The sequence below is a fragment of the Xyrauchen texanus genome, chromosome 17 (genome assembly GCF_025860055.1).
Source record: "Xyrauchen texanus isolate HMW12.3.18 chromosome 17, RBS_HiC_50CHRs, whole genome shotgun sequence".
NCBI classification, from domain to species: Eukaryota; Metazoa; Chordata; class Actinopteri; order Cypriniformes; family Catostomidae; genus Xyrauchen; species Xyrauchen texanus.
This window is the reverse complement of record NC_068292.1, coordinates 40,066,401-40,080,360: the sequence shown is the minus strand read 5'-3', so window position 1 is coordinate 40,080,360 and position 13,960 is coordinate 40,066,401. Positions and strand designations below refer to the sequence as shown.

Sequence of the window (13,960 nt, the reverse complement as noted above, 5' to 3'; positions counted from 1 at the left end):
TATATGTAAAGATTCTTATATATACAAATATTTTGAGAGTGTAGGGAGACCGACTTGGCTGCATCATGCGCAGCGTGATTTTCTAATTGGTGGATTTTCTCCCTCAGAATCATGAGTAGTGTAGTTCTTTGTGATTAATTAACACAGAAAGATGGTTTCAGCAGAAGCATAAACCAATGATTAACAACCTAGGAGTTCATGGTAAGTCAGTCTTTAAATTATCGTTAATAATCAATTCCTCTGTGGAAAAAAATATATGGGAATTTCACTTCCAGAAACAGACTGTTGTGTTCTATTAATGGGGCACTGCAAAACTAGAATTCTGCAGGATTCATAGGCTGAAATCATTAAATTCCAAAAATGTTTCCATAAATGAACAAGATCCAGGAAGATGTGTAGAGCTTTGTAAACAAAGTGTCTTTGCATTCTGTGGAACCCTGTATTGCTTTCTGCAGAATTGCAGGCCAGCGTATGACCTTCAAAGCCAGCGATGCAGCACACATTTGCTAGGGAGACCTGAACAATAGTGATGACAATGTTGAACACATTTGCAATGCTGTGCTTGAGATTTTTCACGACTTGCTCACATGACAGCACTAATAAACACTGCTGCTTTTATGGTTAAGCACATGTCTTGAATTTAAATAGAAGGGCTGTGTTTTACGCTACTCACTGATGCTCTATGGATGAAGAGCACAACCCAGTCAAAAAGGGCTCGGTGACGGCTGAGTGGGTGGGACCACTTGCATTGCGTCACGGGGGTCTCGGAGATGCAGGGGAGGGGCGGAGCAAGTGCCTGGAGACAGCTGACCTCCTCCTCAGAGAGAAAGAGCAAAGGGGGAGGGCGAGAGAGGAGGATGTGATTCTCCCGCACAGTGACAGGAAAGCACACAGGCTTCAGGGTTGAGGAAGTGAGGGAAAAAGTGAAAGTGGGGGAGGGGCCGCGAGACTATTTATAGTGCAGGATTTTTCTCGTGCCTTTCTGCGAGTGCACAGTGAGTCTCTCTCTCTCTGCGTCACACATCAAGAGATTGCAAGGACAGTGGCAGGTCTGTGGATTTTGTTCCACAGTTTCACCCCATTTATATGCCGTTTGGCACCTGGTGTACCGTTAAATGCGCTCTGAAGTTACAGCTGCGACACCTTTCACCCTCACTGTTCTCACGGTAGCACATGCAGAGATGCTCTACATTTGTGGAGGGAAAAGACACATTTCTGTCTGTCTGTGCCTGTCTGTCCATCCGTCTGTCTGTTGGTCTATCCATCCATCCATCCCTTCGAATATTCATCTATCCATCTCACTGACCATCTATCTATCCATCCATCCATCATCCATCAATCCATCCACCCACCCATCCATCCATCATCCCTTCATCCCTCCGTCTGTCTGTCTATCTATCCGTTCATCTGTCCATCAATATGTCTATCCATCCATCCAACAATCCTTCCGACTGTCTATCCATCCAGCCATCCATCCGTCCATCTGTCCGTCCGTCTGTCTATCTATCTATCTATCTATCTATCTATCTATCTATCTATCTATCTATCTATCCGTCAATATGTCTATCCATCCATCCAACGATCCTTCCGACTGTCTATCAATCCAGCCATCTATCCGTCCATCTGTACGTCTGTCTGTCTGTCTGTCTATCTATCTATCTATCTATCTATCTGCTGTCTATCTGTCCGTCAATATGTCTATCCATCCATCCAGCCATCCTTCCGAAAATCTATTCATCCAGCAATCCATCCCTCCATCCGTCTGTCTGTCTGTCTATCTATTTGTTCATCTGTCCATCAATATGTCTATCCATCCATCCTACCATCCTTCTGATTATCTATCCATCCAGCAATCCATCCCTCCCTCCCTACCTCCCTCCATCAGTCTATCTATCTATCTATCTATCTATCTATCTATCTATCTATCTATCTATTTGTCCATTCGTCCATCCATCAATATGTCTATCCATCCATCCAACCGTCCTTCCGACAATCTATCCATCCATCCCTCCATCCCTCCATCTAACTGTCTATAAATCCATCCATTCATCCATCCATCCATCAATCTGGATGTAATACAAATCCATCAAACATAAAATCTTGCTGACGGCTGATTTGGCATTACATTTAATGTGTTGTATTCAGTGTTCTGATCAATAATAATGTTTGATTCTTCTAATTTTCATATAACATAAACAATAACAGCACATACTCTCAATTTTGCCTCATTCCTTCCATTTAAACCCATCAGGGGAGAAACATGCAGTTTGACTGCTGAATGCAATGAGCAGAAAAAACTATCATCCGCAGGCCATTTCAACCCACACATCCACGCTGTTGAATTTGATTGGAGCGTGTCATGTAACAGAGGCATTTCTGCTGCAGAGCTGCAGTTGCCTGTGCGTGGAAAAAGTCACACACTTGGACCCAGCAGAGGTGCGGTGAGCACTCCACCATGAGTCAGGGTTGTTTAGTAATAAGGGAGAGACCAAGGGCCCTGCTCCCCAATGGGACAAATATACACACACAGATATCATGCTCAAGCTGAGACCCAGAGTGTATGTATCAATGGACAAACTGTTATCATGAAGACATAAGCTTATAAAGATGAATACACATCAATAACTTAATATATCAAATGCAATTTATAAAGACTAAACATCCAACAAGGATAGAAGAAATGTAAAAAATACAGCCACACCTGTAAAAATGCATCAGAACTGCACTTACAAAAACAAAGTACCAAAACAGTGTACCAATGTGTATGTGTATGTTTTTTAGAGGATGAAACTTTTAAAAGTTGTTTTTATTCAATTAAGCTTATAGCTTAATAAAAAAATCAAAGAGGAACTCCATGTGAGGACTCCATCTATGCCCTCATGCGTGCGCATGGACACATGCAAGGTAATTTAATGGGTTTCATATTTGTTATGTTTGTTTAAGAATGAATCCACATCTCATAGATTCTGACCATTGTATCATAGACCACAGGAGTTAGAATAAGCTATGAAAAGCACACTGGTGTTCTTCTGTTGTCAGTTAATTATAGCTCAAACTGCGTCAACGCAGGGTTGGATTCAAGCAGGATGGAGGATTGTATGTCCTTGGTGGACTGACAGATGGTGAATTGGGTATGAGATGGCAGTGGAAACCTAATATAAGAAATATACTGTTGTTGTAACAAGGAAGATAACTCTTCACTTTCATGGACATATTATTAGATAGAATTGTATACTTCTAAAACTTGTGAACATCACTTATTTGGAAAGAGGTGCCTAGATCCACAGATAAATAATTTAGAATAACAGCTAATTTTCATGTCAAGCAATATAACACCTTCAAAAAATGTGAAGTATCTGAAGGATTGCTGCTTAAGTCTTGTTCATTTTATACAGTGTCATTTAAAAAATAGGTAGATCACCCAAAAAGGTCTAGCTAGGCCAACCCCATGTCGTTCCAAAGCTATATTATATTTTTTTCTTCCATGAAACACAAAAGGAGATTTTAGACAGAATGTCAGGGCTTTTTTAATATAATGATTTAATATGGTGATTTATTTAATCAAGCTCCAAAAAGGATCCCAAAAAACATAAAAGTAGTCCATTTGACTAGTGTTTTGATCAAGCTGGACTCCATGACCAGCCTGATCTCACAGTGAAATTGGAAATAGTAGGCCGACATTTCTTTAGCAAAAATCAGTATATGCTTACCGAAATATAAAACAGTGCCCCCAGTGGCCAAAGCTGTAAGTTTTGTTAGGCGTATAAGCACGTTTGAGCTCTGTTTATATCCAGGAGAGGTGGCCAAAAGCTAGTTGTGAAGTGAGTTGTTTTCAACTGCAAAGGATTCAATGTGGATATGAACTCGTGCAACCTGCTGCCGGACACGTGGGAAGGTACACAAACTGAAACTGATGCAAAAATGTCTGTTGGGAAATGTTGCATGTCAGTTAGTCAGCATACTGTCGGCAATCATAGGGTACCAGAACTTTCGGAAACATGTTGTGATCATGTTGCCGTGACATCAAACCTGGCAACATGTTTAAAGGTGTCATTTCAGAAGAGATTTGAGAGCTCTGATGAAGAGGATGTGAATGTCAATCTGTTTTTGCAGACAAAGCTTTCGTATAGCAGTAGAAGACTTGGAATTTAGAGCACAAGTTATATTTACGACTTTTTGGAAAAGAGTAGCTTGTATATTCTGCCTAACATGTTGCTTTGTTTACAACATTTCATTGAGTAATTAATGATGAAATTTTGATTTTGGGTGATCTAGTCCTTCAACACCACAAAAAAGAAATCCTGTTTCACCACGTTTCTATAGATATTGGCAATAGGATTATCTTTTAAACCCTACAAACTCAATTAACATCCAGTAGGTTGTTAGTACTATAAATAGAATCCACAAGTGAAATCCAAAAGCTGTTCTTCACTTACCCAGCATTCCTTTGTTGGGCTCTGACAAGCACATGTCTTTCTCAGCACTGGGCAGTACGAAGCCCACCACAAAGATCTCCACGCCGTCTGCCATGAGGGCCAGACCCAGCACAAAGTAGAGGGTCCACTGGAAGCGCCCATGGCCACACTCCTGGAGAATGGTCTCGTACTGCTGGGCCAACTCTTCCTGGTCTTTCCTCCTCTCCCCCTCATACTGCGTTGTGTCCCGGAACTGCGACTGTCCCACACCATCCACCTGTCTGTCTGCCTTTTCCACTGAGTCATTTCTGGGGATGCCCTGATATTCACCTTCGTATATCTCATCATCTTCATCATGACCTTCTGTAGAGTCGCTGTGAGCCCCTTCGTCATCATTGGCCCTGCTGTTGCTACGGTAATAGCTGCCATCCTGGGCTTGCACTGGATAGTCATCATCATCATCTTCTTCCTCGAAGCGAGTGTAAGAGCGCTTGGTGTATTCATCGCCCACCTTGTCCACGTGGCGGCCCACCTTTTTACCTGCTTGCCTTTTGACCTCTTTGGCAATGTCCTTAGCGCCTTTAATAAAGGCTGAGCGGTCTCTATAACCCTCATCCATGGCTTTAAAGTTGTGCGTTGATGAGTGCTGGAACCGGGTGTCAGGAGATACCAGTTGGCATGTAGTAGAGTAAAGATGGGCTAGAAGAGTTCAGCACCTTGGACAGCACCCAATGCTCCTACTGTAGAGCAGCGCTTTATATGACAGTCTGAAAATACAGAAGAAAGAACGCCGTTATTCAAGATGTCACACAGAAATAGTCCAGAATTTACAGTATAGATTACTTTTACATGCACTCAGCTGTTGCTGCATGCCCTATGTAGTGGAAGGGGTGGGGTTACCTGGCCATGCAAAAATAATTATTAATGGTGAATGTTGCAATGTGGCAATTAGTGAAACTTTTGTGAAGACAGCTTTACCATCACCCCACCGCTGTGTAAATGTGTACGCTATTTGAGATATAAGTGTCGGCTGAGGTTGGCTAACGAGCTAAAGCTAAAGCTAACGAGCTAAAGCTAACCGCAACACATTGTGTGCTTTTGTAATGCCGCTTCCGTCTGCTGAAAAATGGTAAATGCTTCTTTTTCACTTTGAAAACTCATACACTAGATGGCCAAGAGCATAGTGAATACTGCATCATTTGGGACACAGCTAGCCTTTTTTCTTCCGATCTTACTTTTTGCTGAATCTTACAGGTAGTTTGTGGGTCTTTAGGTAGCAGCCTTCTAAGGCAATATCCTAACCAAGTTACAAGTGACAGCTTTATAAAAACTTCACATGACACACAAAAAGCACTCCACAAGGGAGGCTCGACTAACAGTTTATACAAGTAGAGGATGATGTTAGCATGTTGCTAAGCTAAAAACACAATACTCTAAAACGTATTAAAAAACAAAGCAAACACAAATATTGGGTAAAACAGTCCATTTCTAATTAGACTGAGCTATTTTTTATTGATACATTTCAGTATGGAATGAATATTTATATGGTATTTATAGCAGACACTGAGTTTAGCATGTTAAGGGATTTCCTTCACTGCAAAGAATACATGCAATACTGACTTACATTTGTCAAAACAAGGTGTTTTAGTTATAATAGGCAGCATGATTGTGTTTTCTACCTTTTTTAAATAGCCTTTTTATCAAGAGTGCACCTATAATGACTGCTGCCTACTAGGTAGCTGAACACAGCATGTCTATATTTATAAGATATACAGGGAAGACAAACAATATGCCAGTATTGACTTACATAATTATTCAGACATAATTTGTCTTCTGTCACTATGGCTGCCTGTTTCCCACAATGTTTGTCTAGACAAATGCTGTATATGATATATTTAATTGTTGGAAGAAACAAGTCATTCCAGTTTAAGGCGGTCAAGCTGGTTTTTGGAATGTGGTGTTTTTTATTGGTCCAAGGTAGCCTACCAGCCTTATCCATCTTGTATAAAATATACCAGGTCAAAACCAGGTCCAACAATTGGTATTTTAGCTGATCAACTATCTAGACAAGCTTGAACCAACTTCAAATAATTACAAGATCCATGCAAAACCAGCTATCACCATAAACTTGGTTTAGCTGGACTTTCCAGCAGGGTTACAGATACTTTTAATGGTTAAATGATAAATAACTTTTGTGAATATGCAAAAAATTCTTGCAAGCTAAGAGTGCAATTACAGAAACCACGGATACATGGATAACACTGACAGCCAGCAAATAGTTTCAGCCGTCATCACAGTGACCTTGTTTTTTCCAGTTTACATTCTAGTGGAAACCACTTTTAAGAAACCAATTGAGATTGCCTCTCTGAAAAAGGGCTATTAAAATGTTCCCAGGGGGAAATTGATTAAACCATCACTTTATGTTGCTTTGTAAAATCTGTTGAAATTGACCTGGATCCAGTTATTGCATTAGTAATCCAATATACATAATTAAACCATAATAATAATATCTCAGGGGTACTTAGGAGCTCTACAACACTTTGATAAAGATATGAACAGAAGTCTTACACTGCACAAACCTAAAATGGATTATATTTAGGACTGGGAATCAGGAACTGGTTCTTGATAAGAATCATTCCCATTGTTAAAACATACATAATTTATGGACATCACATATTTCTTGTGTTTTCCTCACTGGTCGCACGCAACAACAAACATATAATGAGACCAGTGTAGTCTGATTCTTGGACGAATTACTCTAATGAGCCAATTCTTTTTAATGAATCTAAATAAGTTAGTCGAAAAGATAATGAGTCAAAATGACTCAAAAATAAGCCTTGAACTCTTCTAACAAATCACTCACTCACTGAATTGTATGGAATGGTTCTTACTCACTAAAAGTTATTATTTTTGTCTTGTATCTAACACAAAATTAACTGATAACTACTGTGTTATTTGTACATGCCTTTGAGGCTTAAATAAGTGACTTCAATGAGTTTAATTCTGAACTCGTAGTTCTTAAGACAACATGATGCATTCAGTACAGTTTTGTTTCAATAAATAGTCCAAAATTCATTAAAACGTGTAACCAAAAACAATTTTAGTTTTTTCTTTGCTTAGGCAACAACCACACATCTCTGTTTTCTATTTCCCAACGTCATCATCTTCCAAAGTGTGTTGTACTAGAGAGTGTTTGCGAAAATCACAGTTTTCATTAGAGGAAAATGCCATTCCAATGTGATTGAGAGGAGTAAACATAACAAAATCAATGCCTTTTCAACTGAAAATGTATTAATGTGGACATGGCCTTAGTTTGCAGTTAGTATGTAGTTCTTCTAAAGTACAAAAATAATTGCTAATGGAATTGTTAAGGAACCAGAATAGTTATGTTGTCATGAGAATGCTAACAAACTGTTATACTACAGACATGATTTAGAGATTTTACAATATCCCTGAACAAAGACCGAAACTAGAGTTTCATGCTACATCACAAATAAACTTGGCACAGACCTTTAGACTGCTATATCTTTTCTAACTGATCAGAATTACGTTTTTTGCTCAGCGGATGATAACAAATCCGTAAATTCCCATAGACTTGTATTGACATTAATGGGACAAGGCCATTCAAGCACCAACTGTCAAAAAATTCCAATGTAAACAAAAATATCTATGTATCTATTGGACATTTCATCTAACTATCTATGTGACAGTGTGTCTGAATAGTTATCTGACGGTCTAAATATCTATTTTATCTATATTTCAGACAAGGCTTTGTTTAGCCAATATCAAAGTTGGTCTTGACTCTAGAATCGTTCAATTCTTTATGTTTTCCATCCCTTCTGATGGAAAATAAACATAAACAAGCCAGCCAATCTTTTTCACATTCTTTTCTAATTTGCCTTTCCTTGTCTCTTTCTCTCTCAGAGTAGCGGCCACCGGTAACAGGGGTCGTCTCTTTGTTGTGTACTCGTCTCTGAATGGAACTCATCAGCCGGGCGGCCACATCACCCTGTGTCTCTGAAGATAACGAGCTGGCCAAACATTCACTCTGCCTTAGCGGCAGACAAAAAGGCAATCTCCGATATCTGTCAGCAGCACTGCTCTTCTCAATACCTTTAGCTGGGCCCTGCTCAGTTTTATTACCTTATACCTTATACCGTATTCGAGTGTTGACTATCACTCAACGAGAAGAAAAAGGCAAGCAGCACATCCACTATAGAAGAGTGAGGAGGTGCAGTGACCTACAGTTGAGAATCACAATGTTAGCTGTTATTATTAACAGCCCACTAAATTAAAGGTGAAGTGTGGGATTTCTGGACCACTAGTGTCAAATGGAATGGAATTGCAAATGGCATTGCAAAAATAATGACTGTGAACCAAGGAGTTCTACAATAGCTGGAGAGAGCTATCCATTAGCGTTCCAATTCATATCAATGGCAATTCGCCTTGTTTGTGTGTGTTTTCTGGTGATCTGATATCATGTTACAATAATTCCATAAACTAGCTAACTAATCTCAAGGATAATCTCTGAACCAGATATTTAGGATGAGTGTCCTGCTGTTTTGCTAGATCACATCAAATGGCTTTGACAGTATTTCATCTGCTGAGGAAAAACATGATCTGTCAAGCAGCGTTTAAAAAAAAGCATTGTATGGCGTTTGTATGGTGGAATTGCAAGGAATTCTTACTTAATTTTCTAATGAAAATTCAGGCCTACCGCATAACGGTTCCATATCAATTAGCCAACTTATTCAGTTATTTCAATGACCCCTACAGGCTACCAGAACAAAATGACCAATTAAAACAAAGACCGGTTAAGTACATCAGATAAGAATGACAATGTATATATATATATGTCCTAAATGTATTTAAATTTAGATTGAAAAGCATCTTTGGGCTCCCTCTCTTTCGCATTCATCTCACCAACACACACACACCGTACATGTTACCACAGCAAAATAGCTATACGAACAAAGACATTGGTTAAAGTAAATCGGTTAAGAATGTCAAACAATGTCTATAATATTCTACATTTATTTACATTTCGATTGAAAAGGGCCCTCGCCTCACCAGCACTTACACATGCTCACACACATACATACCCACACACAAACACACACACACACACACACACACACACACATAGAGACTCCAGTTGTGACCAACAAACAGTACAACAGAGAGAGACATTTCTATTATCCGAAATAACTTTTAATATGTGCAACTTTTAATGTTTCAATGTATATCACCCTAATCAGACTCATACAGCTATAGTGGAAAGCCCCGTCACGCTACTCCTCCACCTTTCTTTGACTCTCATACAAACTCTCTCGGGAGCAAAGTCAGTGCACCCCTGCTACTCACTGGGTTTTCACCATTCTGTACAAGAGAGCCAGTTTAAACACAGTTAATCATACACGCAATCTCCCTGTTTCTCTCTCTCATACATACACACACACACACACACACACATGCTAGGTACCACGTTGATCTGTTCAAACAATAGTATGCAAGTATAAACACTAAGGGACCATGCAGCCATCATACCGCTCAGGAAGGCGACACATTCTGTCTCATAGAGATGAAAGTAGTTTGGTGCAAAAAATCCATGTAATTCCCAGAACAACAGCAAAGGACCTTGTGAAGATGCTGGAGGAAACAAGTAGACAAGTATCTATATCCACAGTCCTATATTAACATAACCTGAAAGACTGCTCAGCAAGGAAGAAGCCACTGCTCCAAAACTGCCATAACTTTGATGAAAGTAATAAAAGCTGAAATAAATAATTCTCTGACATTATTCAGAAATTTCACATTCTTAAAATAAAGTAGCGATCATAACTCACCTAAGACAGGGAATGTTTTCTACGATTAAATGTCAGTAATTGTGAATACGTTTATGATAAGTTGTGAATTGTGAATGAGTTTAAATGTATTTGGCTAAGGTGTATGAAAACTTCTGACTTCAACTGTATACGGTCAACTGTCTACTGCTGCCACTGCAATCATGTTACAAAGTTCCGAGCTCCATCTGTGCTCTGTGGGCATTAGTGTTGTCACGGTACCAAAATGAGTCAGTAGTCAGTACCGATACCAGTTAAATTTCATGGTTCTCGATACCAATTTCGATACCACAGCAAAAATATGCTAATTTGATAATGTGCTATTGAACACACCAGTTTAGTTATTTTTTATTATTTTAATAATTATAGTTTAATAATTATTATTATTTTCCAGAACTTTCCAGGACATTTTTTAAAAGTTTAATTTAATTTCATCATCAAAATGGTGTCTAATCAATACATTCTTAAAACTTTTAACCAGTGAACATAAAACTTTTTAACATCATTGCTTTTTTTTTTTTTTAATGTTGCCAATCTTTTATTCAACAGATGTCTTGCTTGTGATACTTTTATTAATTATTATTATTATTCTAGAGAATATAAATTTTACTATAAAGTTGTAATATATCTTGTTATTCATATTCAGGTATCTAGATTTTATTTGTTTTTTGCCGTATCCTTCACTTTTCTGGATAAACAGTTTGCGACACTGCGCAGTGTGATCATTGAAGACTTTTAAGTCACGTCTGAAATCTCATCTCTTTAAACTGGCCTTTAACTCTGACGAATGAAATGTAGGACACAGTTTTGGAGTGTTTGTATTTTACATTACTGGTGTTTGTGTATGTGGTCAATTTGAAATGTTGTTATCTTTTAAATTGTATTACTGTGACGCACTTTGGTTAACTGTTGTTTTAAATGCGATATAAATAAAGCTGAGCTGAGATTAGAGAGCAGATGCTGTGATTTTAATTATATAGAAATATATTTTACATGATTCACAATGGATAAGTGCTCTGCTTTGTCATCTCATACAACGTGAATGTTTGTGGAGTTTCTAGTGGATGAGAGGTTGGATTTATTTAACATACACATCTCTTTCACAGTAAGATTGCAGCCTTTATCGCTTTAATAAATCATTCTAGGGCATGTCACAATTTTAATTTGATTAATTGTCCATTTCAGTGTACAAGACGTGACAGAGCACGCATTCAAAATAAACCTGTGAGCATTTTAAAGCTGCCGTGTGTCAATCATACTGTGCGCTGGTACCGGATAGATTCGGTGCTCGGTACTAGTGGTACTGCAGAAACATTGGTACCGTTACATCTTTTTTATTTTAGTATCGACTTGATACCGAAGTACCGGTACTTTTGACAACACTAGTGGGCATATTCTACTGCTGTGCTACATTGATAAAATGCTTGGTGCAGGTATCAGCATAATGTCTCCCTGCATCTGTTTTTCCATGTGGCATTTGTGCGAATTGACTTGCTTCTCATGAACTGTGGTTTATTCAAAGGGTCATATTTCGAGTTAACGGCATTAAAAAAAATGTGTGGCCTTAAATGAAATTTGCATTAATGTGTTAACTTCAACAGCACTAATATACTGTATATACGCACTAATATATATTATATATATTTTCACTATAGCTATGTGAGGCTGATTAGGGCAAAATACATTGAAACATTAAAAGTTGCACATATTAAAAGTTATTTCAGATTATAAAAACTGTTGTATTGTTCAAGTCGCCAGGGGTGCGTCTCTGTTTGTTAGTCGTGACTCAATTCTTTGTGTGTGTGTGTGTGTGTGTGTGTGTGTGTGTGTGTGTGTGTGTGTGTGTGTGTGTGTGTGTGTGTGTTTGAATATATATGTGTGTTTGGCAGGGCGGAGGGCGGGGCCGGGTAGTGATTATACACACCCCGTCCCTTATCAGGCTAATCAAGCCTTTGAGAGGGATAAAGGCCGACTGAGGAGGAATTCCCGCCTCACCCATTCACTAATTCTGGGAACCAATTGGCCCGGTTTTAAAAATGTACTGAGCGCAAGGCCGTTTTCCAACCAAAATTTTAATAAATGTAGGATATTATAGACATTGTTTGACATTCTTAACCGATTTATTTTAACCATTGTCTTTGTTTAATTGGTGTGCAGTGTGGGTGTGACGAGAGAGAGAGAGAGAGAGAGAGAGAGAGAGAGAGAGAAAGAAAGAAAGGGAGGAAGCCAAAGGACGTTTTTCAATCGAATTTATGTGAATTATTAATAATGTTATTAATAATAATGGGCGGCACGGTGGTGCAGCGGTTAGCACTGTCGCCTCACAGCAAGAAGGTCGTGGGTTCAAACCCTGGTTGCCCCGGCCTTTCTGTGTGGAGTTTGCATGTTCTCCCCGTGTCTGCGTGGGTTCTCTCCGGGTACTCCGGCTTCCTCCCACCATCCAAAAGACATGCAGGCTAGGTTAATTGGTGTCTCCAAAAAATTGCCGTGGATGTGGATGTGGATGTGGATGTGGATGTGGATGTGGATGTGGAGGTGAGTGTGAGTGTATGTCTGTCTATGTGTGGCCCTGCGATGGACTGGCGACCTGTCCAGGGTGTCCCCCGCCTTTCGCCCAATGTTAGCTGGGATAGGCTCCAGCCCCCCGCGACCCTGTACACAGGATAAGCGGTTGACGATGGATGGATGGATTAATAATAATAATAATAATAATATTACAATTTGGGAAAAATTCAGAACTATTTAAACTCATAAAAAAGTCCTACATGTGCAGCAAAGACAGCTTTGCAGATCCTTGGCATTCTAGCTGTCAGTTTGTCCAGATACTCCGGTGACATTTCACCCCACGCTTCCTGTAGCACTTGCCATAGATGTGGCTGTCTTGTCGGGCACTTCTCACACACCTTACAGTCTAGCTGAACCCACAAAAGCTCAATGGGACTAAGATCCATAACACTCTTTTCCAATTATCTGTTGTCCAATGTCTGTGTTTCTTTGCCCACTGTAATCTTTCCTTTTTGTTTTTCTGTCTCAAAAGTGGCTTTTTCTTTGCAATTCTTCCCATAAAGCCTGCAACCCTGAGTCTTCTCTTTACTGTTGTACATGAAACTGGTGTTGAGCAGGTAGAATTCAATGAAGCTGTCAGCTGAGGACATGTGAGGCATCTGTTTCTCAAACTAGAGACTCTGATGTACTTATCCTCTTGTTTAGTTGTACATCTGGTCTTCCACATCTCTTTCTGTCCTTGTTAGAGCCAGTTGTCCTTTGTCTTTGAAGACTGTAGTGTACACCTTTGTATGAAATCTTTTTTGGCAATTTCAAGCATTGTAAAGCCTTTATTCCTCAAAACAATGATTGACTGACAAGTTTCTAGAGAGAGACATTTCTTTTTTGCCATTTTTTACCTAATATTGACTTTATGACATGCAAGTCAGTTGCATACTGTGGTAACTCAAAAACAAACTCAAAGACAATGATAAGCTTCACTTAACGAACCAATTAGTTTTCAACTGTGTTTGATGTAATTGTAAGTGATTTTCTAGCACTAAATTAGCAATTTAGCATGATTACTCAAGGATAAGGTGTTGAAATGATGGCTGCTGGAAATGGGGCCTGTCTAGATTTGATAAAAATTACTTCTTTCAAATAGTAATGGTGCTGTTTTTTTTTTTTTACATCAGTAATGTCCTGACTATACTTTGT

The 13,960-nt window shown here is 39.1% G+C and overlaps 1 protein-coding gene across 1 annotated transcript in view; it reads right to left on the bottom strand.

The window, feature by feature from the left end:
* Positions 1 to 13,960, bottom strand: part of LOC127658464 (synaptic vesicle glycoprotein 2A-like) — a 51,405-nt gene that overhangs the window by 24,360 nt on the left and 13,085 nt on the right. The window contains 1 exon segment of the mRNA XM_052147789.1: positions 4,437 to 5,182. Coding sequence (XP_052003749.1) covers positions 4,437 to 5,034 — 598 coding nt within the window. The 5' untranslated portion in view covers positions 5,035 to 5,182.